We start from the raw sequence: 27,489 nt of genomic DNA on the forward strand, positions 1-27,489 counted from the left end.
AAGTCTTCAGAATAACTGATTTATTTGTAGCATTGAAAGCTTTCTTCTATGTTTGCTATCTTATGGATGCTCAGGCCACGTCTATTCTATAACTTACATCAGTAAAACTACATCGCTCAGGAATATGAAAAATCCACACCCTCAGCAATGCTGTTATACCAACCTAACCCCCAGTGTAGACAGCACTATGTCGACAGGAGAGCTTCTCCCGTTGACATAGCTGCCAACACTTGAGGAGGTGGATTAACTACACTGATGGGAGGAGCTCTCCTTTTGGAATAGTAGCGTCTTCACTAAAGTGCTACAGCAGTGCAGCTGCTGTAGCGCTGTATGTGAAAACAAGCCTTAAGTAAATGCACAACAAAACATTCCTGCGTTTCAGTAACTAAGTACAGACTGAGTTGGAACTGTTCCTAATTTGAGTTAAAGATGCTGCCTTTGACAAACTGTAGTTTAGTATTTAACCAGTCTTCATGCAGAGGCTGTGACATCTTGGTTATGCATTGTTATATTAAGCAATATTCTCATACCATTTTAATAGAATATCTGAAAAATAGATGTTCCCATTCTAAAGTTAATAGCAAATTAATCTCACTGTGGAGGAATTTTTTTTTTTTTTTTTTTTTTTTTGTATTTCCTCTTTTCCATTCATTTTTTAGACAATAACCACATGTGTATAACCATTCCTATAGCCAGGCCCACCTACAGCAATCCTGGGCCCCCAGGACAGAACACTCAACAGTCCCTCTAGAAAGGGATGGCTGAGGTTTATGAGAATGGGTGGCGGTTAAAGCTTCCCATCCAGGAGGATAGCTCCCCGGTCTGTCTCAAGCCCTGTCCCCCACCAGCCCCCATGTCCTTCCCCCTGTAGACCTCCCCGCTCGCCACATCCCCCCCCCCCTGCATTTAGCCCCTCACCTCTCTTCCACACACCCTTCTTCGCTCGGCCTCCCCACTGCCACATCCCTCCTTCCTCCCCTACCCGCCCCCCTCCTCTCTTCCACACCCCCTTTCCCCAATGAGGAGGGAGCTTAAGGGGGAGGACAGACGCAGCGCCAGTGGGGCAGCGGGTGAAAAGTGTGATGAGGAGCTAGCCTCCCTGAGGGGAAATTTCACCCACCAGCCATGGATCTATCCCATCCACCTGGGCCCTTTTAAATGGCCAGACCTCTGGGCAATTGACCCCTTTGACCCTCCCCCCCCTTTCAACAGGCCTGCCTTATAGCAGCAGATTACAGCATTGCAACTAGAATTACTCTCTCATTTTAAACAAGTATGAGGGGAATGGGTTAAAAAGGAGTGATCTTTCTGTAAAATGAAACAATTTTAATAATCTGCCAGTTAAGTCATTAAAAATGTGTTACTAGTAAGATGACTTTTGCTTAAATGGCATATTTCTATATCTATTCCCTGTTTGCAAGTTCGTCTTTAAAGAAAGACTAATGATTAAGTAATTATGTTTCTAATTCTAACTCAGTCTAAACTTACCCAGATTGGTTCATTTGCCTAGTATTAGTTACACTATCATGCAGGATACCTACACCAAGATGTTAAATAAAATTGGTGGCTTAAGTTAGACCTTAAGTGGCCTGATTTTTAAGAGGGCTGGACACCCAGTATCTTCCCCTGACTTCATTTGGGAGTCTTTAGGTTCTCATTACTCTTGAAAAATATTGCCACTTTGCTGTAGGTCCTTAAATCATGTCACTTTTTATAGAGTTGGCAGGGCAGCTAATGTGAAGTGCCACAACGGGATTTTCATATGTATTGTTTTCAGTAAATATCAGAAAGACACGGATTCTGTGACCCCATTTAGTATCATCTAATTATCAATGTAACTATTTTCCCCCAAAGATAATTAAATAGATGCAATAAGTAGTAAACTAATCATATGAATTTAATAAATAGCAAACATTTCTTCTATTGCAGCTCTATGCAGGGGCTATTCTTGAAGTGTGTGGATGAAAATTGGGACGGTTCCCTCAAGTTCAGGGTAAGTACAGGTACCACTAACAATCTCATTCAACATAATCTCAAACAACATAAGTAAATATAAGAGACTTCACCATTCAGTTTTGACACTATTTAAGCAGTGTTTTCTTTATTAAAGCAAGTTGTGATTTAATTAGGAAAGTGATAAAGGGAAAGTCCACTGACTTTAGACTACTAGAACTAAGGCACAATAACTGTCTGTATCGCTTCATGAAGTTTGCTGGGCGTTTTATGGACTATTCTTAGCCCAAATCCTGATGTATCTGCCTGTTCTCTGTGGATAAGCTGACTAGCATGACTGGAATACAATAGTGTAAATGGTGTCAGTGAGATATGGAGTTTCAGTGTTAAATCTATGGAGGACTTCATCATGGAAATATTTTTGTAAAGGGGGAAAGGATTTAAGTGACTGCAGACCTTTCATCTATTTAGTAAGTTCTTAATATGTCACTTACTACATGTTTTAGATAGATGTATTTTAGAAGTACCTATCTAAGCTTTAGAAATATACAAAACTAAGGATAGAAGTTCTTAGCAGAGAGACTAAATCAATCTTCCCAGAACACTATCTTCCATTATAGGCACAGCTTATAGCTTTGTCTGTTAAGTTTGTCCTATACTTATCATAAGAAGCAAATGAAAATGGTATATAACTGTGTCAAAGTTTAACCATTTGAAGTGAATTTTTTCATGCCAAGAAATGACACAGAATAGCCAAAGCAGGTCAGCAATTTTAGAGAATGAGACATGGCAAAATTAATTGTGCCCATGTTAAAATTCTGGCAGCCTTTTCTTTGAAATGCTCTAGCACTCATGCTTTGGAGAGGAACTTGAAATGTGCAGAAATGTGGCCTTTGTGTAACGGATGTGCATTTCACTGTCCCTGGGAAAGTCTGGCCACATTTAGCCAAGTTATATAAGCTTTTGAGAAATTGCTGTTTGGACATGCTCAGTAGAGGCTTCATCATTATTAGCTTAAAATCTCTGCAGATTCTGATCCTCATGGCACAAGTTTTAAGGCTCTTGCAGTTTGTGTGTGACTAGACTGCACTTGTGCTATCACTACACAGCAACAGAGCATGCTCTAGCCCCTCACAGGTCCTAATGCAGACCCAACTGTGCATGTGCTGTCCCCACAGAACAACTCAGTGTGCTCCAACCCCAGGGCAACAGGCGCTTACTAGGACTTGCCCTATAAATGCTGCTTCCAGATAGGATGGCTGGGCACTGGAACTGAGCAGGGAGCACTTGAGAGGTACTAAAAATGGGTTTAAAGTGCCCAGGCATCAGTGTGGAGGAGGAAGCTGCCTAACTTAAATTAAAGCTTGAACAAAAGCCTGGGGAGAGTGGGGGGAGGTTTGGCTGGGCGAGGAGTGAGAGGGAATGAAGGAGACCACAGATTGGTTAGGGGAGCAGGACTAGGAGCCTGTGGGAATGGAATGGGAGAGGCAGATCAGATGAGGGTGGAATTGGTATTTGCTGGGCTAGGAGACTTGGACAGGATGTGGCTAAAGAATCTGTCCCCACTAGAACACACTCCTGTTCCAAAAGCCTAGAAAGGAACCCAGTGGTGGAAGTTTCACTATTTCTCTGCTGTCAGCAAATCTCTGTGAAACCACTGGCAAAGTAGGTGTCTCATCACCCTTTAGTGCTGGTCCACAGATAGCATGTTGCTATCAGTTACACAGTTCGCTCAAGTGGCAAATGTTTGTTTGGCAGATCTGAAGGTTCCAACCCTGCAGATGACCCAGGTGGGTGTAAATATAATGCCAGCTGATGGAATTGTGTTTTCAGTTAACTTTCTTAAAAAGCTAGGAAATTACACAAGCTACATTAAAAACATTAAGGTTGCAAAGTCAAGCACTCAGATTAGGAAATTCCAAAACTAAGGTTGCCTTAATGTCTGAGCAACATTAACTCAGTCCCTTGTGCAATAAATAAGGTACGGAGCAACACACTAAACAATGAGGATAAAAGAAAATTATAGAAATGTAGGGCTAAAAAGGACCTTGATAAGTCAAGTCCAGCTGCTCATTAAGGGAGCACTATCCATCAAAATGCCCAATGGGGCCAAATTAAGGTTGTGCAGTTATAAAATGACTCTGTTCTGTTAGCCTAACTTAGAATAGCAGTGCACACATTCTTCTCCCTCACTCCACCCTCTCATGAAAAGCCCAAGCTCCTTCTCCTGAGACTTTATTTTCAGTTAAAACCAACTTCTTAAGCATCCTGTTCCCTTAGTCCCCAACAGCTCAGACTCATGTTTGTTGGGGAATAATGAAGAACATACAGAAAGATACTCCATAGAAGGGCTGTGGATAATTATCGTGAAAAGGAATTAATTAAAACCAGTTTCTTATTCAGGACCTTTAGAATTTAATCTCCTGGAAATTGGCTCACATTAGTAATCAACCTTTGGAGGTCAGTATTTGAGTGTCTTTTCTCAGTCCTTGCTTTTTCTAAACAAGTTACTGTTTTCCTTAGTTTTACTAAACTTTTAGCTTACTTTTTTAAATGATAGTGGGTATGTCTACACTGCAGTCACAGGGCATGATTGCTGTTTCATGTAAACATACCAGAGTCAACTTTAATCTAGCTAGTTTAGATACTAGAATAGTGAAATTATGGCAACACATGATTCAGCATGGGCTAGTCATGCAAGTAATCACCCAGGCTTCCAAGTGGGTTTGTATGACCCACATTGAAGTGCACACTGTTGTTTCACTGCTCCGAGTGCACAAGCTAGCTAGATTAAAGCTAGCTCAGGTATGTCTATATGATCTGCAGTCACACTCAGTGTGGACGTTACCATGACTGAAGCTTGGGAGTCTGCCAATAAGTACCCTCATTTGACTGGCAACCCTTCTTTTGTACAATGGGAAATAGAGGAAAGATTGACAAACATTTCTAGGAATATAATTTTCTCTTGGTTATGAGCTTCCATATAGATAGCTGATCTAACTATATCCTAATAACTGAAGTCTTCAAACCAATTTTGTTACATCCAGCACTCAACTTGTTCCCACATGCTATAAAATATTTAGAACTCGAAGCACAATGTAATACTGATTGTTTCTTTGATTTGAATTTATGCTCAGATTATCTCAAGTATTGGTACCATAAATTGTAATATTTACCCGATTGTTTTGGCAGGAAATACAGTTATGGAAGTCTGATCAAAAGTATCTTGAGAAATTCCATCTTAAATTTTAACATTTTGGAAACCCTAAGTTTATCTAAGGACTCGATATATTTCCACTTGTCACTTGAATATTTGTTACAGAACTGAGGTTGACTGAAGGTCATGCTGCTGCTTCTGAAGCTTCAGGAGTGCTGGTATTTTTAGGTTATATAGAACTTTGTAAGCTGTCATTGCCACTGCTTTTGCTGCAGACATTTACTTCAATTTGATTCCTGTCCGATGGCCCCCTCTAGGATTGTTTATTCTTGTGGAGTATACACAAGATGGCAGCACAAGATGGTATACACAAAATTTGGTGGGTTGTGAATGTATTGGAGTTACATGGATTAGTGTGTGTTAAGAACTTGATTGAGATCAGCTACAGAATTAAATACTTAAAACCTTGATTTAAATTTTGTCACTTGGCTTACAATTGAATCTGATGTATAGTATCACACAGTATCTCTAGCTTGTTTTTCTGTTTGGCCAGAGATGATCTTCAGAGTTCAGATCTCTAGTTTTAAAAAGTTCTGGTTTGTGAAATAAAGTGAATAATTGTATGAAAATAAAGTTATACAATAAGGAGAGGAACCATTCTTTAACCACCAGGAGAAAACACATCAAATAGAACATCAAATGGAACTCTTACTAGTGGTTAATTTCAATTGCCATTTTTAATTTAGGAAAAGGTTGCAATTCAAGAAATTTTTAAATCTATCTAAAATAAGCTCAAAATTTAGTCACTGGATGTTGATTAAGCACCTAAGTATGAGAGAGAATGAAAAATCTTCAGTCCCAGCCACTTTGGAAAACTGGTTGCTTACTGATTAGACAACACTATCTTTGTACATACTGCCAGAGTCATCCATTATCTGTCATATATACAGCTTTGGGTACACAAGCCCAGAAAGATTGATATATGCAGAAAAATATTCTAAGTGATAATAGTAAAAAAAAGCTGTTCTGTTATGGATACAAGCATACTGTACTCAGTTTGTACAAAGTGATACTGGACAAAAAATTTATACCGTAAATATTAAACATTTTCTGCATGATCCTTTAAATGCATTAAATTCACATAGAAAGTCAGAAAATGCATTCCAATTTAACTGACTAGGGTCGTTATAGCTGAACACAAACTTTTAAATTAACCAATCACTGAGATTATCTTAAAATGGAACTTCAGTGGTAGCCATGTTTTGTTCATGAAGCAGAGAATTGTGATATTTAACATGGATGGATATTCTTTCCATTTTGTTATAATAAAGACTGAGTTAACTTTGCTCATCTTTAAATGTTGCTGTGTTCCCAGTGCCTTCAGTTGATCAGCAAGAAAACAGCCAGCTCACCACCTTATGACACTGGTTTTAGTCAGGCAATGGGTACACTCTCAGCAATTCTTACACAATAATTTTAACTCTTGAATTTACACGCAGTATGCTGCTTTGTTAGAGCCTCTCTGACTCCAGGAGACAAGACAGGTTTCTATATTTGTAACAATTAAGTTACTGCTTATTTCAGCTAACAACATATTGGGTTCTGCCACTGCACTTCTGGGTAATAGCATTTTTATTTCCATATTACTTTTAAATAAATATCTAATTCTCAAATATTGGAAATGTCTATTTGTTCACAAAATCCCATTGATCTTAAAGCTTGGATCTTGCAGATATTTACTAAAATCGCTTATATTTTCAATTTGGCCTTTGTTCAAAAAGCTGCCTGGCCTTTATCACAATCTTCCATAGCCAGAATATTATTCAGATAAAATAAACTTCTGCAGTAGGAATGGCAAAATCAGTGCTCTTTAAATCAGAACTGTAACAGAATTATTAGTCATGCTGAGTGGGAACCTGCAAATTCACAATCCGCTTCTTTTTTGTGAACAATCACATTCCTCGTCCCAGCTACCTGTATCTTGGATCTGTTTTTGAAAACTTTAGTTCTTTATAATCTAGCAATCAAATTGCCATTCTGAAGTACTTGTTCTTCATAGAAATTTTTAGTCCTCAGTATGCCATCCACATTAATAATACTACCTTTTCTCCAGAGTTGAGGCCCCACAAGGTAATGACTGAACCCAGTAAAGTCTAGATGTGCAGTTCATCTTTTGTAATTTAGTCTCTTCATACAATTATATGGGTCATCATGAAGGTTTTAAGCAGAACTATATTATATTCCCTCTCCAACTGCCCCTCACCCCATTTCCAAAGTATAAATTTACAGAAGTGTCCTTGCTGGAGGAAATGAATTCTACAAACTAACTATTCCAGATGATTTATATGTACTAATAGCCAACCTTTTTTTTTTTTTTTTTTTTGCCATTTACCCATCTTACCTTTTGTGGGGCACAAAGTCTAAACATAATAGGATTAAGTTTAATTTTTACTCTATGCAAAATATCACTTTTTTTAAACGTTCATTTTTAAAACCAAAGGCTTAAATGTTTCTAATGACAGTTGAATAAAACCTTTGAGTAGTTTGTTTCAGTCTTAGTAGAAAACCCTACTTCTATACAGATTTTCACTTTTGTTTCTAGTAATGTTGTACTTCAGCTGAATCTGTACTTATTTTGCTGTCAAATTGTCTGCCACATACTAATTTTATGCCCAGTTCTGGACCCCCATGTTAAGTAGTACCTCTGATTTCTGCATACATTGGTTTCAGTCCAGGGTTATAGGTTTGCCCTCATTTGGAAATAATTCTTATATTTATGACAATATATACAGTTGTTGCTAGTTGCCAGTCTGTTAGGTCCTCTTGAGGATGTACACAGTGTTCTTTACATTAAGTATCCTAATGTATGTCATTTATTCCACTCAACTCATTTATATACATACTATTCAGTCTGCTCTTCAAAAATGAATTATACTATTATATAGTTTGAAGTTGCACATATAATGCTATTACTTAATTAATCTCAATCTCTCAAAAAGGAAAGCTCCAGTGAATATATACTACTATAATTATCTAAGTGTTTTAGAAATATTGCTTTTCCCCTATCCCCTAGCTTTCATTGAGTCAACAGTACTGTTCAGCTGTTGCTTCACAGATTCTTCCCAGCCGGAAATCCAGACAGGAAGTGTATTTAAGTCCATTGGAATGCATTAGAGATTTTTTTTAATTGCCTTACACCAACATTGAAATATCCTCCTCCTTTTCTATGTACCTAAGTGAGGATTTTTCATGATGTTGCTTTCAGAAGATGTCAAGAGATGCCGGGATTAAATCATGTAGGACTCTGGCATCTCTCCTATAACTAGCAACTGCAATAAAGCCAGGATCTCTTAATAGTTTGTTTTCAGAGGAATTTCTGTAAAGAGAAGGGCCACGTGTAGATATGGCCTCAGCCATGGCCACATTCTAGGACTTGCAGGATGCATTGGTACGAAGAGAGAAGCCTGACATCTTGGAAGAAAATGGGCCAAATGGTTTCCAAAATATAAAATGGAAAGGGGAAGATCTGAATTTGACTGATTTGGGACCCTAAAGAAATTCTCAAACCTGCATTGGGTCTGTACTTCATCAGTGTACCAAATTCTAAAGCCAGGAGTGTCTCCACAAAGCAAAAAAGTTTTGTCAAGACATATAGGTTGCATTCAGGTTGAGTGTTCTGGGGTTTCATACATCTAAAATGATAGCATATATATATATTTTTAAATGTTGTAGTTAGAATATTCATGTTTCATTACAGTTCTTGTTTAAATAGACTCTCAAACTTCAACTAGCCATAAGCAACCTTACATGTTGACCATTAGAATGAAAGACAGTTTTAGTAGTAAGTGAATTTGTATCAGCTGTCTAAAGTCTTAGGCCATTTTATAGAACAAACTTTTTCCTATTTCATTAGAATGAGTCACTTGCCCTTGATACTAAATGTCTAAACATTACTTTTAAAAAAATGACAGTGTAACGAAGCCTGTAGTAGACCTGCTTTTTTCCTACCTCTTAATTCTATTCATTATAGTCAGGTTTGGTTGATCTCTCCAACATAACAGCAAGAAATCACCTCCAAGTGAGCCTGCTTTCATCAGTCAATCAGTTAACAAATCTTAACACACCTGTTACAAGCACAAAGAGCTTGTAATTCAAATTAACCCTTAAACTTCTTCAGAATTGTAGCCATTATTTAACATAGTCAAAACTGCTCCAGAAACCGTATACATTTTACTACACTATTTTATGATCTATTTGGCAAGTTATGCAATTAAAAATGCATTTCCTCAGCATGCTGACTACATCTTACAGCCTGTGGTTTTTCATGGCAATCCTTGAAGAGCCATTCAAGTTTTAGATTTCAGTAAGAGTTGTGGGGGAAAAAAACCCTCAAAGAATTCCAACCTGCCCCAGAATGTGTCACCTGTCTGTGACACTGCAGGAGAAGAAACATGAGCATATCTTGTAACTTTGTATTTGCTAATTGTTAGTCAAGTCTAAACAAGGAAGCAAAGGAATAATCTCAATGAAAAACTGTCTTGGGAACTTGATTTTAATCTTACTCTTTTTTAAAACCGTATTAGGTACATCAGCAAAAAGGGCTATTTATATAAACTTCATGTTAAATTGTGTATTGTATATGGAGACAAGGCTGACATTTGCAGTGTTCTTCTGCAAAAATGAATTATACTCAGACTTTAAGGTCAGTGGGACCACTATGATCATCTAGTCTGATCTCCTGCATGTTGCTGACCACAGAACATCACCCACACATTCCTGTAATAGATCCCTAACCTGTAGCTGAGTTACTGAAGTCCTCAACTTATAGTGTAAAGACTTCAAGTTACTGAGACTCCACCATTTACACTAGTTTAAATCTGCAAGTGACCTGTGCCTCATTCTGCAGAGAGAGGTGAAAAACCTCCACGATATCCGCCAGTGTGACACCGAGGAAAATTCCTTCCTGACTCCATGATCAGTTAAACCATGAGCATGCGGGCAAGACCCACCAGCGAGACACCTCATGCTGAGGGGCCTAATACATCTAGCAGCCTGTTGGACTCCGTGTTATGTACTGTAAATTCTGCGTAGTGTGTAGGATACAGTGTACTCTGAAGTAGGCTGGCAGAGCTCATGAACTTGCTTTAATGTGTGTACAATCTCATCAAGAAAAATTTTAAAATTATGGTTCCTGCAACAGTTTAACTTAGCCACACTGTACATACAGTACTGCATAAAGACAGTGAAGGTAACGCCCTTTACAAACAGGACATGTGTAAAGATGTCGTCTTACGGCTGCTTGTTTGAAATTCCTGAGTTTTGTGCACACGTCACAATCTCAGTCATAGACTCTAGTCTCTCCCCTGAAGCAGTTGAGCAGCAGTTGCCCTGAGAAGATTCACCATTACCATACTCAAAGTAAGGTGGCTTTAAAAGTATAGCCAGCACCCGATAGAAGCCATGCTGGAAAATATCACCCTGGCTAAAAGCTCTTCAGCCAATGATGGGGACTGTACTGTCATGCCCCAGGCATGTGGTGATATAAAATGCATTTAGAAGAGATTCCCTGAATTACATGGTCACTGAAATTCTATATGTAGTCAGTCTGTTTAGAAGTTGATAAAACCAGGAACAGTTACTACATACCTGCTGCAGATCAGTTGTTTGCCAAATGTGAACTAGAAATCTCAGTAATGAAGGGCCAGGCAGTTATTACTGATCTACATGATTAACGTTAAATACTTGTCGCCCTCACTCCTGATATTTTCCTGTGTGGGCACTTTGCATTCACACTCCCTCACCCTGAGCATGTTCTCTGTGCTTACAGGAGATCCCTTCCTCCTCCACTCACAGAACAGTGCATGCATTGTTAATTAGGTTTCAAACTAATGTTTTTACACATTAGCACCTTGTACTAGCACTAGACTGCCATCAACAATACAACATAAATCTTAAGATTCTCCTTCATACATGGAAACCATGACTGTTAGATAGTTGTGCTTCCAGTTGTTCGGAAGAAGACAAGCAGATGTAGTCAAAATAAAAATGTGGCTTTTCCAAGTAAAATATATTCTACCACTGTTATTGCTTATGGATGAGGACTTGAATGCTTGTAGCAGTATAGTTTGGTGCTTGAAGCACGTATCTATAATTTAAAAGTATATCTGGAAAATTAAGTCTCCAAACATGCATTTATTTACTAATGTAAATGTGAGACCACATACATCTAATGCAGTCTTTATAGAATAGTAATTTTCAGTTGGTTTTCTCTGTTCTTTCCTCCAAATTTCAGCTTTTGTCAGGAGTGACAAACCTAAGCTATTCAGGGGACTACAAATCAAGGTGAGTAGCATTTTTAAAAAAATACATTTTAAATTCTAGCTTTTAAGAGGAATTAAACCTACTTGAAACCTATCCTTCCACACAGTATTTGTTTATCAAATAAGCCTTTGTATAGGATACAGGTTATCTTACAGGGAGTGCTGATGTAAATCTTAATGGCAGGCGCTCTGGCTCACCTATAAATTGTATAATTTTATCCATTGCTCACATACAATTGAAATAACATGGAAGATGTATGTAATAGCACATGGTTTGTGCCTCAAGTGTGTTTGTATTCCAGGCTGGCTTGCTGTGTGTGAAGTCTTGGAATTCTGAGCTGCCTGCCATCATTTATTTCAGTTCTCATTTTCTGTATTCAGACTCCTGTGCTCCTCTCCCCTCATACATCCTCAGCGTCCAATTCAGCTACCATTCCCATCTCTCCTCACACTTCCTCTCCACATAATCTTTGTTCCCATTATGTCCTCTTACTCTGTCCTTCCTCGGCTCACTCTTCCTGTTCCCCCTCCCCACTTACATCAAGTCTGTCCTCATTCCATATTCTCTGCTAAGTCTTTGACTCTGTCCTCACTGCATTCAGAGGTTCTTTTTTGGTTTAAATTTTAATTTATTTTTATATCTGCATATTAAAATAAATTCAGTTTCAAATTGATATTTCAACAGTTAAGGCATTTAATTAAAACTGATTTGTGAGGTGCAGGGGTGGGAGGAATGGGAAAAATGTGATTTCCAGACAGAAGATAACTAACCTTCTCTTTGTGCAGTATGTGCGTGGTTCTGACCCTGTACTAAAGTTGTTGGACGACAATGGGAACATTGCTGAAGAATTGAGTATCCTCAAATGGAATACAGATAGCGTAGAAGAATTCTTAAGTGAAAAACTAGAACGCATATAAATCTTGCTGCTTTCCAGTTCTTTCTCACAGTTTTTCCATCATGGTTATCTTCTGCAATGAAGTGTGCTACACCCAGCAAATCATTCCAGCTTCTACATTAATTTTAGAAGAACATCTTGTGTAATACTAAACATTTTTTAATTAGAAGGTATGATGTGCTGAAGCTTCACATCTGACAAGTTAGCAAACTGAACAAATAGTTTGTATTAGTACAATATCAGCTGCCCTTAGTGTGTTTGTAACAATATATTTCTTTAGTAGTAAACAAAGTTAATTATGCCAATACCAGAGTTTTGTTATAAATTGGACCAGTTTTTACAAACACTTAAAATAATTGGCACTTCCAAATAATTGATTACCATGCTTTTTGTATGTAGCTTTTCTGTGTACAGGAAGTCATAACCAACTGTGAGATGTACTCTGCCTCCAAAAAGATTTGTCTGCTAGTGCTTTCTTGAATTTTGTATTTCTCACCTATCCTTTTTATAGACATGTTATTTACAGTTTATAACAAATGCCTGGTTCTAAAGTTTTGGGGAATTTTGTTATGATGGAAGAACTCATGATCTGTAGTGATTGTAAAACATTAAGTAGGTACACTTTAGTGAAGACTACATAGAAAACCTCTAAGGCATGTGTAAGTCTGATGGCAGGTGTGCTTTACACCAAGTGTTTTATTTTACTACAATAGATATGAGTTATTGGAATTATAAAATGTTTTGAGATGGCAATAAATTACTTTCACAAATCTCTTGGTAATGCTTTTTATTTATTGAATTCATAGTTTGTTTCCTTTTTAAAACATCTTTTTCCCCTTTTTAATCAAACTTTACTGTGAACAAAACAAACGTGTACCAAGACTGAGACCCAGTGTGAATTGAAAACATACAATAAGGATAACTTATCAAAAATAGACTAAATTTATATTGAAGCTGAATTTTAATTAGCAAATAAGTCTCTCCCCTTAACTTATTTCTATATTTTTAAGCTTTTTGGCTGGATGAAGTGCGTCTATTGCAACCTTAACTACCACTTGAGATTATTTGTTTAATTAACTTCCTAGTGTTTTTAATACAGCTTTATATCTCAGTGGATAGCTCAGAGTAAAGGGGAGAGAGCTGCACCTGTCTGGAAATCAAAGGGAGAAATTGTGCAAGATGTAGTATTAATTCTGTAGGTGATGTATAGAATAGAAAGTTTACTGTCTATAACAGCAGGAAGTGAGGCAGAATCTGCTAAAATTAAGCATTTGCAAATAAACAGGCCTGGATAACGTATGTCTAAGAGTCTTAAAGCAATTAGCTAAGGAGATAATTGAGCACTCTGAACCATGAATGTTAATTTTAACAGTGTTGAAAAACTGGGGAAAGGCTAAAAGCTTGGAGGATTGCTAACAGTTTAAACATTTGAAAAAATGATAAAAGGGGGATAACTGTGGGGCCTACAGATAGATGTTAAGATCTAGAGCAAAGTAATGGAATGGTAAATTCAGGACTCAAAAAATTAAAGGTAAAACCGTATCAGTCATCTAATAGAAGAGCTCAGACTAGATGATCACAGTGATCCCTTCTAGTCTTATAATTAAGACTAATTATTTTGTTATGGGTATTTTTAGTAAGGTCACAGACAGGATGCAGGCAACAAACAAATCACAGCAGCCGAAGCCCCACTGCCCGGGCATGAAGTCTTGGAGGTCATGTAAAAATCACTGAATCTCAGTGATCGCCATGACAGAATCGTAGTCTTACTTATAATGTGTGACTATGGTTTCATTGACGGCAGGTCTTGTCAGACAAACCTGTTGTCTTTTTGCTATGGTTCTGGTTGATTTCTCCAAGCATTTGATCTCGTACCACCTGACACTGATTAAAAATAAACAAACTTGCATTAGTTGGAACTAATAGCACATATTAGATATACTAAAAGCTGGTTCACTAATAGATCTCCATGTGTAGGTGTTAGTGTGGTGACATAAATGAGTTACTCGGTTATTTCTAGCAGGGCACTCCAGGAATTAGTTCTTGGTCCAGCACTACTCTGTTGAAAAGATACTCTCTAAATGATTGCCAGTAAAACTCTAAGTTTGCAGACTACAAAGATTGGTGGGGTGGCATATAATGACAAGTCGCTATTAGAGATCTGGAGTGCTGAGTTAAGTGGTCACAATCCAACAAGATACCTTGCACTTGGCTATTAAAATGCAATATATCTAGCAACAGAGAATGCAGACTATCACTAATATGGGAAACGGTCTTGGAAAGCAGTGTCTCAGAAGGACTTAAGGATCATCACAGGTAACTGTCCGTGTGAGCTTTCAGTGCAATTCTAAGGTAAAAAGCCAATCCTTGGCTATGTAAACAAGGGAATATCAAATAATAGTAGTGAGTGATTGTCTCCGTACACAGTATTGATAATAAGGTGTAATACTGTGATCATATTGTGTCCAGTTCTGGTCTCCACACCTCAGGAAATATGTGGAAATACTGGAGAGGGCAACAAAAGCGATCAAGGAACAAGAAAACAAGCCTTCTGATGTAAGGCTTAAGGAGCTCAACCTATTCATCTTGAAGTTTAAAAAGTGATTTGATCATTGCATATAAGTACATACACATTGAAAAGAAGAAAGGCATGACAGGATCCAGTGGCTGGAAGTTGAAGTTAAACAAATTCACCCTTGAAGTTGTAATTTCCTAGCAGTGAGAGTAATTAAATATTGGAACAGTTTACCAGAGAAGGTGTGGGATTTACCATTGCATGGCAGTCTGTAAGAAGCTTTGATATCTTTCTAAAAGATACGCTTTAATCCAGCTTCTGAATGAGTTTGAGACTTCCAGCTCTTTGAAGAAGTGTACAATCTATTTGAAAGCAGTTCCAAGGCTCCTATCATAGTATCTAAGTATCAGCTGCAGTGGCTTGGATTTCTCTAGATACCCATAAGAAACTCTATTCCTCACCCTCTTTTTGTTTGCAGCTTTAAGGAAACACTATATTTAGCAAACATAATATTAGAATCGTGACAAGCCACAAGAATCATTCATCCCAGTGTACCCAGGCAAGTGTTCCCACTGCCATGTCATTCAGATAAATGCATGATTAAACTATACATCCAGTTTAGTAGCCTAATGCTATGTCATCAGTGCTGTATATAACCTGGGCCAAAAACCACAGAAGACGTGTGAATGCTGAGAAGTCTGGGTTCTTCCTGCAGATGGCCTACTTCTCTCTACCTGAACTTTTATAGAAGGGGATGATTGGGAGAGAAGGAGCCTGACTCTTCTGTTCAGGCAAGGAGAGTTCAGGTAGGTCGGGAGAGTTGGGAATGACCGGGATAGAAGTAGCTTTGTCACCATTGCACTTCCTTGATAGTGGGGCCATTCTGGTTCCAGGCCAGATCCAAGTATAAATTAGAGCATCTGAAAGGCTACTGTAATATGTAGCTGCTGCTTATGACCCCAACGGATCATTTCACTGGCCTGGAATCAGCCAAGAGTCAAGGCAGCTCAATACCACTCAAGGATTTCCCTCATAGTCCTGTAGCCAGCTAAGCAGGATTTAAGGCTGCTTTACACCACTGAAGTGGTACAAAAATAGCCCTAAGAAGCAGTGAATCAAGCCCAAAGTTTCTAGCCTTTTAGTTGAAGCAAGCCCTGACTATAACTTTGTCCTGCTTCTTGTGCCTGGAATGCACACGACAACACGGGACTGGTGGAAAAGGGGAATTGACAACACTGAATACAAGCCAGATTGAATTTGGGGGGGGGGGTGTTGCAATAGTCACCACTACATAGTTTCAAGGGTACACAATAAATAGGAATTTAAATTTGATGGCTGTATTTGCACTGTTTGAATGTTGTGTGAAGAAAGTTAGGCAATTATGAAGAGACTTACCTTGCTATAGAAGCTATTTTAGCCTCCTGAGAATATAGGATATTTTCTTTCCTCCGATAGAAGGGTGGGAAATAAGTATGTTTTGGAATTTGTCATGTCTGTATAGAAGGATTCAGTGGCTAGCAGCCACTCTGTCAACAACAACAACAACAAAAAAAGCACTTAACTCATGGAAGCTCAGAATTTCTTGTACCTGACCTGCTGCTGTTGATCCTCAAATTATAACAAGCCTTAAAATGCACATGGTTTATTCCAGCATATTGAAAAATCATTTATTGACTGATTATTCAAAGGAAAAAATCTGTTGGTGCTTCTAAGAGAAGAGCAGAAATGTCTGTAAGATGGACAAGCAGTGACTTGACAAGAGACAGAGTGCATCATATTGACTTACTGCATTATTGACCTGCTATTGATCAGTAGGCTATCTTCCCTACCAAATGCACTTTTATATTAATTTGAGTTGTATAGTCTATGTATATTGTCACTAGAACATTAATTAAATATTGGCAAGTGATGATACTCAAATGTAAAAAAAAAAATACTCTGCTAGAAAATGGACAATTAGAAAGGATGGGTTTGGTTAATTAGTTATTAAGAGGACAATTACAGAAAGTGGTGTGGGCTTAGTAAAACTATGCTTGCATGGATTTGGTTGCATTAGCAGTTATGGTACTAGGTACTTAAGTATAGATACTGGCTAATAAATAATAATATTCCTGGGAGTAAATGAAGCCCACTAGCCAGTCTCCTTCATAAGACTAATCTACTGTCTGAAGGAAAAGGGGGAATAAAACAAAATTTTAGTTGCTTCTTGGTGGATTTAAACCCCTAAAGTTCAGTGGTGCTTAGGTACTTGAAAATCCTAACCGAAGTGGATTGAAATGCATCTCCTCTTGTTTTCCACCACACCAATGACCGAGTGTAAAAGAAGTTGGTCATCTTCCAGCAGCAGTGCAAGCAATTGAATTTTTATTACTGAGTCATAAAGCAAATTTTATATGCCATCATGCTGTGCAGCTAAATACTAATAGGCGGGGGGGTTGAAGTTTCAACATACCTTTACCCAGTAAACCTAATGTATGGCTATGGTGAAAGGTTCTGGCTGCTGTAGGAGAAGGGGGATGGTGTGCCCAACTGCATGCACGCACACACAAATTGTTTAGCAGAAGAAATACATACTACGCACACTGATGGGTCTTGATCCAAAACAGCTTTGATGGCATATTTAGATATTAAAATCAATGCTGCAATATTCAGGCAGTTTCCCATTATATTAGTATTTCACTGCAATAGCCTACACAGATTTGAAAAGAAGCAGTACTGCTTTTGTGATAATCTTCCTGGTGTTGTCTTAACACTTGTTACCTGAGTTACATGCCTGGCCAGGGGGCAACTGAGCCAGTGGGTAGTAATTCAATGGGAGTTGCAGATACTGACAGGATAAGGCCTACACAGAGCACCCTTGCATTGAACAGATTGAGCAGTGTAGAACGATGGATAAAACTCTTATTTTCTGCCCTAGGCAGAGCTGAATGTTACTTCTGCTTTTGGAGTGAGCTATCAGAGCAAGAAATGGAGGTCAGCTCAACTGAATGGACATGGTTATGTGCTTGGCCTTGTACAAGTCACAAAGATAGTCCCTGCACTGAAGATCTTCCCATTAAAAAGTCCAACAGAGAGAAGATGGGGCACAGTCGGAAAACCAGAGGAGGGAAGGACAAAGTGTTATTTTTATAGTTCGTGACATGAACAGTTAGTATATTTATATATAGTAGGAACATGAGCATGAGCTAGTGGCACTGGCAGAAGTGAGATTTTAGGAGGGGTTTGAATGCAGGTGTGGTGGCTGGATAATGGCATTAGAGAACAGTTACGAAGCTAGGACACAGGCAAATTTTCTTCTAAAATCTGTATAAAGATTTTTTAATTCTAATAAAATAGCCATGTTCTTGCTATTTTTTTAGTCTGTCAGGGCTGAACTTAATTTATTACTATTTACATTAATATAATTTACAGAGCCTCATGGTACTGAGGGCTGTTCTTCTAGAGACAAGTACTTGTTACTTTCTTCTGATTTATAAACTTTTCTCTTCCATAGAAAACTACAAAGTTAAAGATCAAACTGCTTGAATAACCCCTTCAGCCAAAAAAAGAAAGTTAACCTCATTTCAATTTTTAAGCGACTTGTAATATAGCTTTGATCAACTCATCACCGGTAGGAAGGAAGTCACTCCCAAGTGTCAACGTCTCAAAGCACAGCACTGAGGGTTTATCTTGTAACCATTCTGCTGAAGAGTTACTTTCATGTAACCCCATTATAAGTCACTGCTGGAAGGGATGGAATGAATTAATCTTATTGCAAAGCCACAGTTTCATCTAAGAAAATATTTGTTGGTTTATTTTTATTCTTTTTAATGTATATGAAGAAATTCCTCAGAGAAAGAGGGGCTTGCATCTGATTTACTAGAATAAATGGATAAAAGATTCTCAGTGCAGAACTGAACATTTGCCGAATTATTCACTAGGCCATTCCCTTGCCAGAGCCTTTTGGCCAGTGTTCTCTATTGCAATATATCAGTGCATGCTGGAGCTGATACACATCTCCCTGCCCACTTGGGCTGAAGCTCATCAAGCCACAAATGGGTAGTGTTTCCTGAAACACCAAACTTTCATACCTAAAAACTACATGGAAAAGTGATTCTCCACCATACTGACCACCCACAGAGGGAATAGAGACCAAGCAGATACCCAGGCAGGAAAGGTAAAGAGGAGCGTCTATCCCCTACAAGCTGGGCCAAAGATCTATGCTTAGGGAGGTGAAGTTCATAGTATATCCCTGTTACTCAGAGCATGGTTTTGCAGAAGAGTTAATAGTGACAGAATCAGCATTCATTTGTGTGTGGGGTCGGCATGGCCACCGGGGATGATGAAGCCCGGCAGCCCCTTGCTACCTGCAATAGTTGGGGGGGGGGCTCATCCGAGGATGGCCTGGCCAGTGCGCCCCCCAGGATGGTGCCATGGCCTACTCCCACTCCCCATCAGTACACCACTGGCTATGAAACTCACAGGGTGAGCATGTAAAGCAGATCCTCTCTCAACCCATGTGCAGCCAGATCTGTAGGGAAATGTATATTGTATTATTTGAAAATTAGTACATGATCATGTAAGATTGCATGGGGTACCTTAACTTGTGTGTTTTTTGACTTTAGAGTTTCAAGGTTGCACAGTTATACTAACTTAGCACAGTTCTTCTTTATGGAATAAGGGGTCCAAGCCAACAAACCCATAAATATAATCTACAAAAAATTAAATATTTACATTTAGTATTTGCTGAACATGTACTATTAAAAGTAAAAAGGGGCACAATGATGGGTGAGGGGGGGACAGGGCTCCCCCATCCTTGATCAGAGCTGGTTGGCATTACAGCAGAGCCCCTTCCCTGCTGGGAGGAAGGGTGGGTGAAATTTGGGTTGTGTTCCAACCTTGTACACCAGGTCACAGTGCCACTCAAATTTGCGGCAGAGGGGTAGGTAACCTGGACCCCATTCTTAGCAAAAATTCTGGTTGCGCCCTTGAAAGTTAGGCATAAAATTTACCTCCACCACCATCTCTAGGGCAGCATGTTCAGCTCACGGCACAAATGTCTTCTAGTCTAAGAAACAGTAACTTTACACAGGTTCCAAAGGGAGCTACCTCCAACTCTTGAGGGCTATGAAGTGTTTGTACGATAGGAGTGAAAATAAGGCAATCCTGGGTAATTCTTTTACACATCTTCCTCCCATGACCACTCACAAGTCACCTGTTCCCTAGTAAATTTTCAGTGAACTCTGGCATATGGCATTGAATAAAGCATTATCATCCTCATGTATATGGCCTGGGAACTCACTGCACATATCTTTTTAGCACAGCCACAATCCCACTTGCAAACATTTTGGAGCCATGATGGCTGCTTATCAGTCCTGCCTGCTGTGCTGGTGTATAACAAGATGGCTGCTGGGCCTCCAGTCCCACCAAAAAGAAAGGCCAGCTGTCAAATGGCTAGGATTTGAAGTGAAAGTCTCTAGTGATTTAAGAGAGACAGAATGATACCAGAAAAAACCAGATAGCGGTTTTCTTTTGAATGAGGAACCATAAATAATAATTTGGAAAATCCCTGATAAATCTGCATGCTAATGAGGCATGCTAATGAGACATTCAATTACAGAACCATTTTACATACAAAACTGAATGCCTATCTTTTTCTGAGGCCCTGTCTACACTTACCTCCGAATTCAGCGGCAGTCGACAGGAGCTATGCAAGCTACGCAAAAAACGTGCATAACTCCCGTCGACTTCTCTGCTTCTCTTCTGCACGCCATCTTCACTGCACTGCGCTGATGGGAACTGCGTTCCTGTCGACGCAGCACTACGCCAGTTGAGAAAGTGGTCTTAATATGTCGATTTCTGGATCGACTGAGCGGGTCTTCACTGACCGCTCAGTTCATCCAGAGAAGTTGATCTGACGGCGGCGAATTTGCCACCGTCAGTGAAAACATAGCCTGAGACAAGGTGGGTAAGGTAATATCTTTTATTGGACCAACTTCTGTTGGTGAAAGCGACAAGCTTTCAAGCCACACAGAGCTGTTCTTGAGGTCTGGGAAAAGTAATTCCAACTTCACAGCACAATGCAAAGTGGGACAGATTATGTGCTAACTACTTATGCTAAACAATCTAAGGGATCATTCAAGGTAGAGGGTACCATTAATACCTCTACAATCTTTTGGCCCTACATTTCCAGCAACAGAGGCACCACAAATTGCTGGTTTGGAAAAATCAAGCTAATCAGGTTATCTGGTCAACAAACAAAGAGAGGTCCTTCTGCAGATCTACATATCATCTGTGATACGCAAATTAATCCCCCTTTTAGATACAGAGCATCTGCAGAATTAGTGGAGATTCTGATAGGAGCAGAAGTCTTTTCCTCTCAAGGCTTTGACAGAAGCTTTAGGCCATACATGCTACTAGCTTTCCGTGTTTGGGGAGCAGAGAAAATCAATCATCAATACCCTGTAAAATATCCCTCAAACCCATTCCTCTCTTCTCTATCCCTATGGTTAAAACCCTTAAACCAACACCGGTCATCTCTCCTCTTGAAAGCAGCAACTCCCTTCCCCCATTCCCCGATTCCCTAACCTAGTCTATACGGTCTTCCTTGATTGCTGCCTTAGCCATGTCATCCTACTCTACTTATTGCCTTTTACATTATGCTCAGTCTCCTTGTCCTGACCTTCAGAGCTCTCCATAACTCCACTCCAGCCTCTCTTTCCCCATGCACTTTCCCAGGTTCTTCAAGATAAATATTTGTATGTACATTTCTCATCTTGATAGATGCGGATTGTCTTGTCAGCCCACTGAATCCCCATCCATGAAGGTGAGAATACATCCCGTGTGCTGAAAATCTTAGTCCTTGATGCTATACCCAAAATGATTTGTCAAATGTGCTGATGTACACTGAATAAATCAGAGTTCCATAGTATTAGGACAATTTATCAGAATCTTGTAGTCCTGGGAGATATGGCTATAGAACAACATGCTGCTTCTTTAATTGTCTATTATTATACTGTAGCACAAGACTCCTCTCCCCCCATTCACACACTTCTTCAGGCAAAATGTTTGGTGCCATCTGCCAGTCACATTATGTTACAAAGAGGATTATTGTTAACTGTATTGGGCATTTCTCTGATGATTTAAAGATGATGCATACCCATCTGCTTTCCTTTAAAAAAGCTTAGGTCAGATTTTTACTCTTTTAAAACTTCCCCAGGGGAACATTTATTTAATGCAAACTTCTACCTTAACTTACAACCTGTGCACACCCATTTAGCAAATGAGCTTCATCCTAAATCTGGTTAGAATTTGGTCATTAGATCTTCAGTTACACAGTTCTAGAGACAATGTTACTTTATCATAGTTCCCTCGCCCCCCCCCCCCCATTTAATTTCCCTTAGGTCAGGGCAAAGGTTGTCTAGCACAGGGAAGGAAGAAATGGACACCATTGCTGTGAATTTATAATATTACATATATACATAGCATAGAAACAATGTCAGTGTTGTAACTTCCTATTCATGCCCTTTTTCTGCCCATCATTAACTGTTAGAATATAAAGGATACTATGCAAAACAAATCACAAAAACAGCTACTGAACAAAAAACAAAACAAAAAAAAAACCATTCATAATATAACTCCACTGACTTCAATAAAATTGCACCAAGAACAAATTCAGCTTCTTAATTTGGTTATTAAAATCAAAACAGAACAGTTAAAGGCCTCACCCAAGACCTAATGCCTACAAAAGGATTTTTTTTTAAACCCAAGTATATCGTAACACTTCAAATATGATAAAAGTTTCTCCCAGACTCTAAAATTAACAGCTAGGTTCACTAGATTAAAACACGTTGGACCAATTTCATTCCTAGGTGACTCCTGGCTTCAGTTGAGTACCATCTGAGATAGATTTAGCTGATTTATTATAGTAGTGTCAAGAGGCTCCAGCTGAATTTGAGGTCCTTTTGTGCCAGACAACTGTACAAACACACGGCCCTGAGGAGCTTACAATCTAATAGGCAAGGCAGATGGAGGAAGAGGGGCTAGTCCATGCAGAGATGCAGATGTAACCAAGGCCCCATTGTAAGTCACAGCAGAGTTGGGCTTAGATCCCAGGTCTCCTGACTCTTACTCCAGCCCTTTTTCCACTGGACTCACTTACCTCCCCTAGCAAAAGGTTTATACTAGTGCATTTCATATGTGCTTTGCTGCCTGCAGGTTTTAGGATAGAGAGACCATCAGTTATGGCAGTGGTGCTATAATAAGCAATGATTATATTTATGGGTGTATTCTGATTTTCAAGATGAAAATGCCTCCAAACCTATGCTACTGCTATGGTGGTTCTGAGAGGGATTTTCTATAAGCAGCACTTATCTCTTGTTGACACAATCAAGTGAATGTCTAGCTCACTAGTAAGTCTGGGATACAGATTACATCCTGTACAGACATGTATGTATACATATGAGTGACTTCAAAGTAAAATGACCATGAACTTGCGCATTCCATGCTTTCCATTGCATACTACATCTTGTGCAGACATACCTAGAAATCCTTAGCTGCCACTTTTTATCATCTTCTATTGTTAAGTCTCATGGCAGTTAGAGATGAAAATCACCCATCAAGTCACTTAGATCAATCCCTCTGCCAGTGCAACAGAGAGTTTGGCATTTCAGCAGACTCTCTGGGTGCATTTATATCAGATACACTTGCTTCTGCCCTTTCAGTCTTCGAGGGAAAAGGGAGGATCTCAGCTTCTTTCAATTACACTTGCTTTAAACCAAATCTATTCTGTGTGCTTCGTGAGCACCGGCATTTAGCACAACCAGTATAGGAGTCCTCATCTGAACTCAGCAAAACCATTCCTCTCAGAGCTTCCATTTGTCACGTTCTTGCCACAACATGCAATAAAAATCAAGTGTAGTTATCATCCTCTGTTCTCCCCTGGAGATGAGGGCTATAGAATGAATGGGGAGGGTGTAACACTGCTGTCTTGGGAGCCGTTAATTCTCCATCCTGAGGTCTTACAAATAATACCAAATGCTTTTTACACTAAGATTTACTGCAAGGAGTGAGTGGATTGATGTGATAGTAAACAGCTAAGTACAGAGACCCTCCATTCAGCAGGCACCATTAAATAAAGTTGGCAAATGTCAACACAGTGGTCTCTAAGATACCACAGAAATTTCCTATTTGAAACATAAGAAAATATCTGCCTCTCTTTAATAACACTGTGTGGCTATTGTTGCCAAGTGTTGACTTTTTAATGGCAACCACAGCAGCTGTAATGGGCTGTGTGGGAGGCTAGCAGAGATGAGAAAGAGCAGGGTCATGAAGGAACAGATTCCCTAAGAGGTTCTTCCTGCTTTCACCTCCAAAGTGAAGGTGGTGGTGGTGGGAGTGGGGGGAACCCGGGAGAATCAGGTTGGGTAGACAAGCAAAACTCTTCTCAAACAAGGAACGTAGTCCGAGAAGATGCTGAGCACTCTGGGCCCAAACAAAGCCTTAGGCGTGTGACTAGACCCATTGAAATGAATGTACATGCTCAATGGCTTTGCTGGTTCAGGGTTAGGAGCACCCATCACCTTACAGGATTAAACCCAAAGAAGAGATCTACCATTATTTGCCCTAACATACAAAAAATACAAGTTATGTGAGCAATTAGAAGTGTCCACAACTTTAAATATTGCTTTCACCACATCTCCATTCATTTGCCCTTTTTACCCTAACATTTCCTAACCATCACATTTCCCAGGCAAACTTATTAAAAGCAGGCAATATAAACTTTAGCTTAACCCTCCAACTCACCCAGCACAAACTCAAGTGTGCAGACCCCCTGCCTTCTTTAAGAAATATCTGTACCCACTGTAGTTTAGGAGCAATGTCATCATGTCAATAAGATGAAAGCAAGTCCCTTTGCAATGTGAACAGCACTGATTTTACCTGATATATGAGATGTTTATTTCTAAGTTGACTGTAGCTATCCTTTGCAACAGAATCAGAGCTTTCCTATTTGATCCACTCTGACAGAACATGTAGCAGATATTTTTAGACAATAACATTGATGAAAACATAAGTACTTGACTATAATTGAGCTGGACAATCTCAGGACAAATATTTCTCCCTCTGTACCATCTGAAGAAAGAAATCTCTTTCCCAGAAAGATTAATCTGCTGGCTGCCTTCATGACCATCACTGGTTGCTCAGCTTTTCCCACAAGGCCCTTCCTTATTCTGAGTCTCATCTACCTTGTTTATCAAGGGGTTCTCTCTGTTGGCACAGAGTTACGCAGATTTTAACAGGTGGATCTTCTTATAGTGCAAAGATGCATAAAACAGGAATACAAATGGTGTGGCTTTATACTGCAGCTATATAGCAACACTATCTCCATACTAGTGGTAAAGTGAATATTACATGAATGTATTAGAGACCATCATTATTGGACATGATTACAGAACATTTTTTAACCATTTAAAGATGCGATGAGCACACTTTAAAAGTTACAACAAACATCAAGAGACTCCTCACCTGTCCCCACCCCCATGTGTCATGGTCAGTGAGAACCTGTTCTGACTAAAACCATTTGGAGTCTGGTTGTGATTATCTTCTCAAAACTAAGAAGTCTCATATAAAGAAAAAAGAAAGAATGTACACTGTAGATCGATTTGATAGACAGACTCTTTTAAAAAAGCTGCCATTGTAGTGAGACTCCCCTTAACCTAATCAGGGTTTGATACCACACCCATCACAAGGCGGTCTCCAAGCTCTCCCCTGGTATTTCAGCTCTCCCAGCTGCTCTGCTCCAGGAATGGCCTACCACACACAATTTTACCTAAGGCCATGTGCTGGGGATCCACAGGAATCCAAATAGCTCCCTTTTACTATTCATGGGAAGTCACCAAGGGCTGTTATTGTGCCTCAAACTGCTTGTGGGACTGAAATAACACAAGAACTCATCTGCATGGTATTACCATCATTCAAACAGTTAATATAAATATTAAATCTCATGCACACCCCTAATTCCAAGAGTATGCATCACCCTACTTGGGTGATGTTGCTTTAGGTTTTAAAGCTAGGGAGTATATGGATTCAAAGGGAAAATCTATTCTATATGGGCTTTTATACTACACATCACTGTAGTATCTGAGCACCTTCCCGTAATGCATTAAGCAATGTGACTGCATCTCTCTGACATGTTCTTTGTTCTCCCATCCTTGGCCTTGCTCTGTGCCTGAGTGTCATAAGGAAGACTGTCTTGTTGATTCCCTAGTGATGAGTCCAAGACCAGTTCAATGGAGTGGATCAATCAATCACTCTGAATTTTGTCTACTAGTCTCAATAAAGGCATTAGCCGGAAACGGATTTTGTTTGAAAGAAGAAAGTTACCAGAAATGCCCAAACTAGGAAAAACTACCATCCCTTCAAGTTCTGAATGCAAAGACACCACTGAGCAAACTCCAGCTTCTCTAGAAGACCTGCACTAGAAGAGCTTCTCTAGAAGACCTAGTATTAGGGGCTGTTCACCCGTTATTAGTCCATATAGTTCCAGGGACACTCAGGCAACACCAGAAAGCTTAAATACTATCCCCCACAGCTGTTTCAAGCCTTATGTAACTCCACAGGCTCCACTTTACACCTAGAAATGTAGTAATCAATTTGAGAGAGACAAGGTGGATGAGATAATATCTTTACTGGACTAATTTCAGTTGGGACAACACAACCTTGTCATAATTATGGAAAATAAGTTAGAGTCCCTTTTGTTTTTGTTTGTGTGTTTTCAAGATACAGATTAGTGAATGGAAAGCTGAATATGTCTGCCCCCAGGATACTACCCCATATAACTACCCAAAACTTTGAACGCATTAAACAAGCCTGTGAAAAACAGCAAACCCAGACCAGAATAGGAATTAGAGTCCTGGGGGAGGCTGGTAACTGCTAAACACAGCAAGGCAAAACTCTCCCTTTATTTCTTCCCAGCTACCTCCTCAGAGAATTTTCCCTTTCTCGCCTCACAGACTTTTCATAGCTTTTCCTTCTTCTATTTGCCAAACTCTTACCTTGTCTCGTTACTGAAGGTTGGCTTCTGGACTTGAAGCGGAAGTTAGAAGTTGGAAAAGGACTAAGCCTTCCCTAAAGCAGTTTCCACTAGACTGTAGCAACACTGGAGGCAGAAGAAACCCTCGCAGAGAAAGGCAGTGTAGAAAAGCAACAAATCTCTAGGTTAGTTGAAGTTTCCCTATGGTTTCCTGTCTCTCATAACATCAAATTCAAGTGAGGTCAGCTGTATGAGTTGAGCCACAAACCATTGGGAATAGCCCCTTGGTTGTCATGGTAGCCATAAGATCTTGATCTGATCTGCTAGAGTCATTATCTACATGAACTCAGAAGGAACCAAGAACAATCAGCCTCTTGGATACTAGAACCACTGCAGAAAGGAATTTGGTTGGTTCCAGAAGTATCTCTGTGTTAAAATATGGAGATGTAGACGGCTATAGGTGCAAGATGGCATTTAGTACTGTAATGATAAGAAAAACCGTTCAGGTTAATTTGCACCAGGTATGGTTCCTGTGTCCCCACAACCTCAGCCAATTAAGGGTCTTTCTACACAGAACTTAAAAATCAGGCTCATGTACAGCTGAGATGTGGTTGGGACAAAGCAAATGTTTGTTCAAA

The 27,489-nt window shown here is 39.4% G+C and overlaps 1 protein-coding gene and 1 long non-coding RNA gene across 2 annotated transcripts in view; one reads left to right on the plus strand and one right to left on the minus strand.

Annotated features, from left to right (window-relative positions):
* The window catches only part of SELENOF (selenoprotein F), a 31,003-nt gene extending 17,907 nt beyond the window's left edge, over positions 1–13,096 (plus strand). The window contains exons 3-5 of the mRNA XM_067538526.1: positions 1,930–1,993; positions 11,403–11,452; positions 12,217–13,096. Of these exons, the coding sequence (XP_067394627.1) occupies positions 1,930–1,993; positions 11,403–11,452; positions 12,217–12,348 (246 nt within the window). The 3' untranslated portion in view covers positions 12,349–13,096. The remainder of the gene's footprint in view (positions 1–1,929; positions 1,994–11,402; positions 11,453–12,216) is intronic.
* Positions 1–27,146, minus strand: part of LOC137146898 (uncharacterized) — a 44,768-nt gene extending 17,622 nt beyond the window's left edge. Inside the window, exon 1 of the long non-coding RNA XR_010918081.1 lies at positions 26,874–27,146. This is a non-coding gene — a long non-coding RNA (uncharacterized lncRNA). The remainder of the gene's footprint in view (positions 1–26,873) is intronic.
* Positions 27,147–27,489: the final 343 nt, after the last annotated feature.

The sequence above is a fragment of the Emydura macquarii genome, unplaced genomic scaffold, assembly GCF_026122565.2.
Source record: "Emydura macquarii macquarii isolate MOO-44397 ecotype Brisbane River unplaced genomic scaffold, CSIRO-AGI_Emac_v2 contig_480, whole genome shotgun sequence".
Classification (NCBI taxonomy): Eukaryota; Metazoa; Chordata; order Testudines; family Chelidae; genus Emydura; species Emydura macquarii.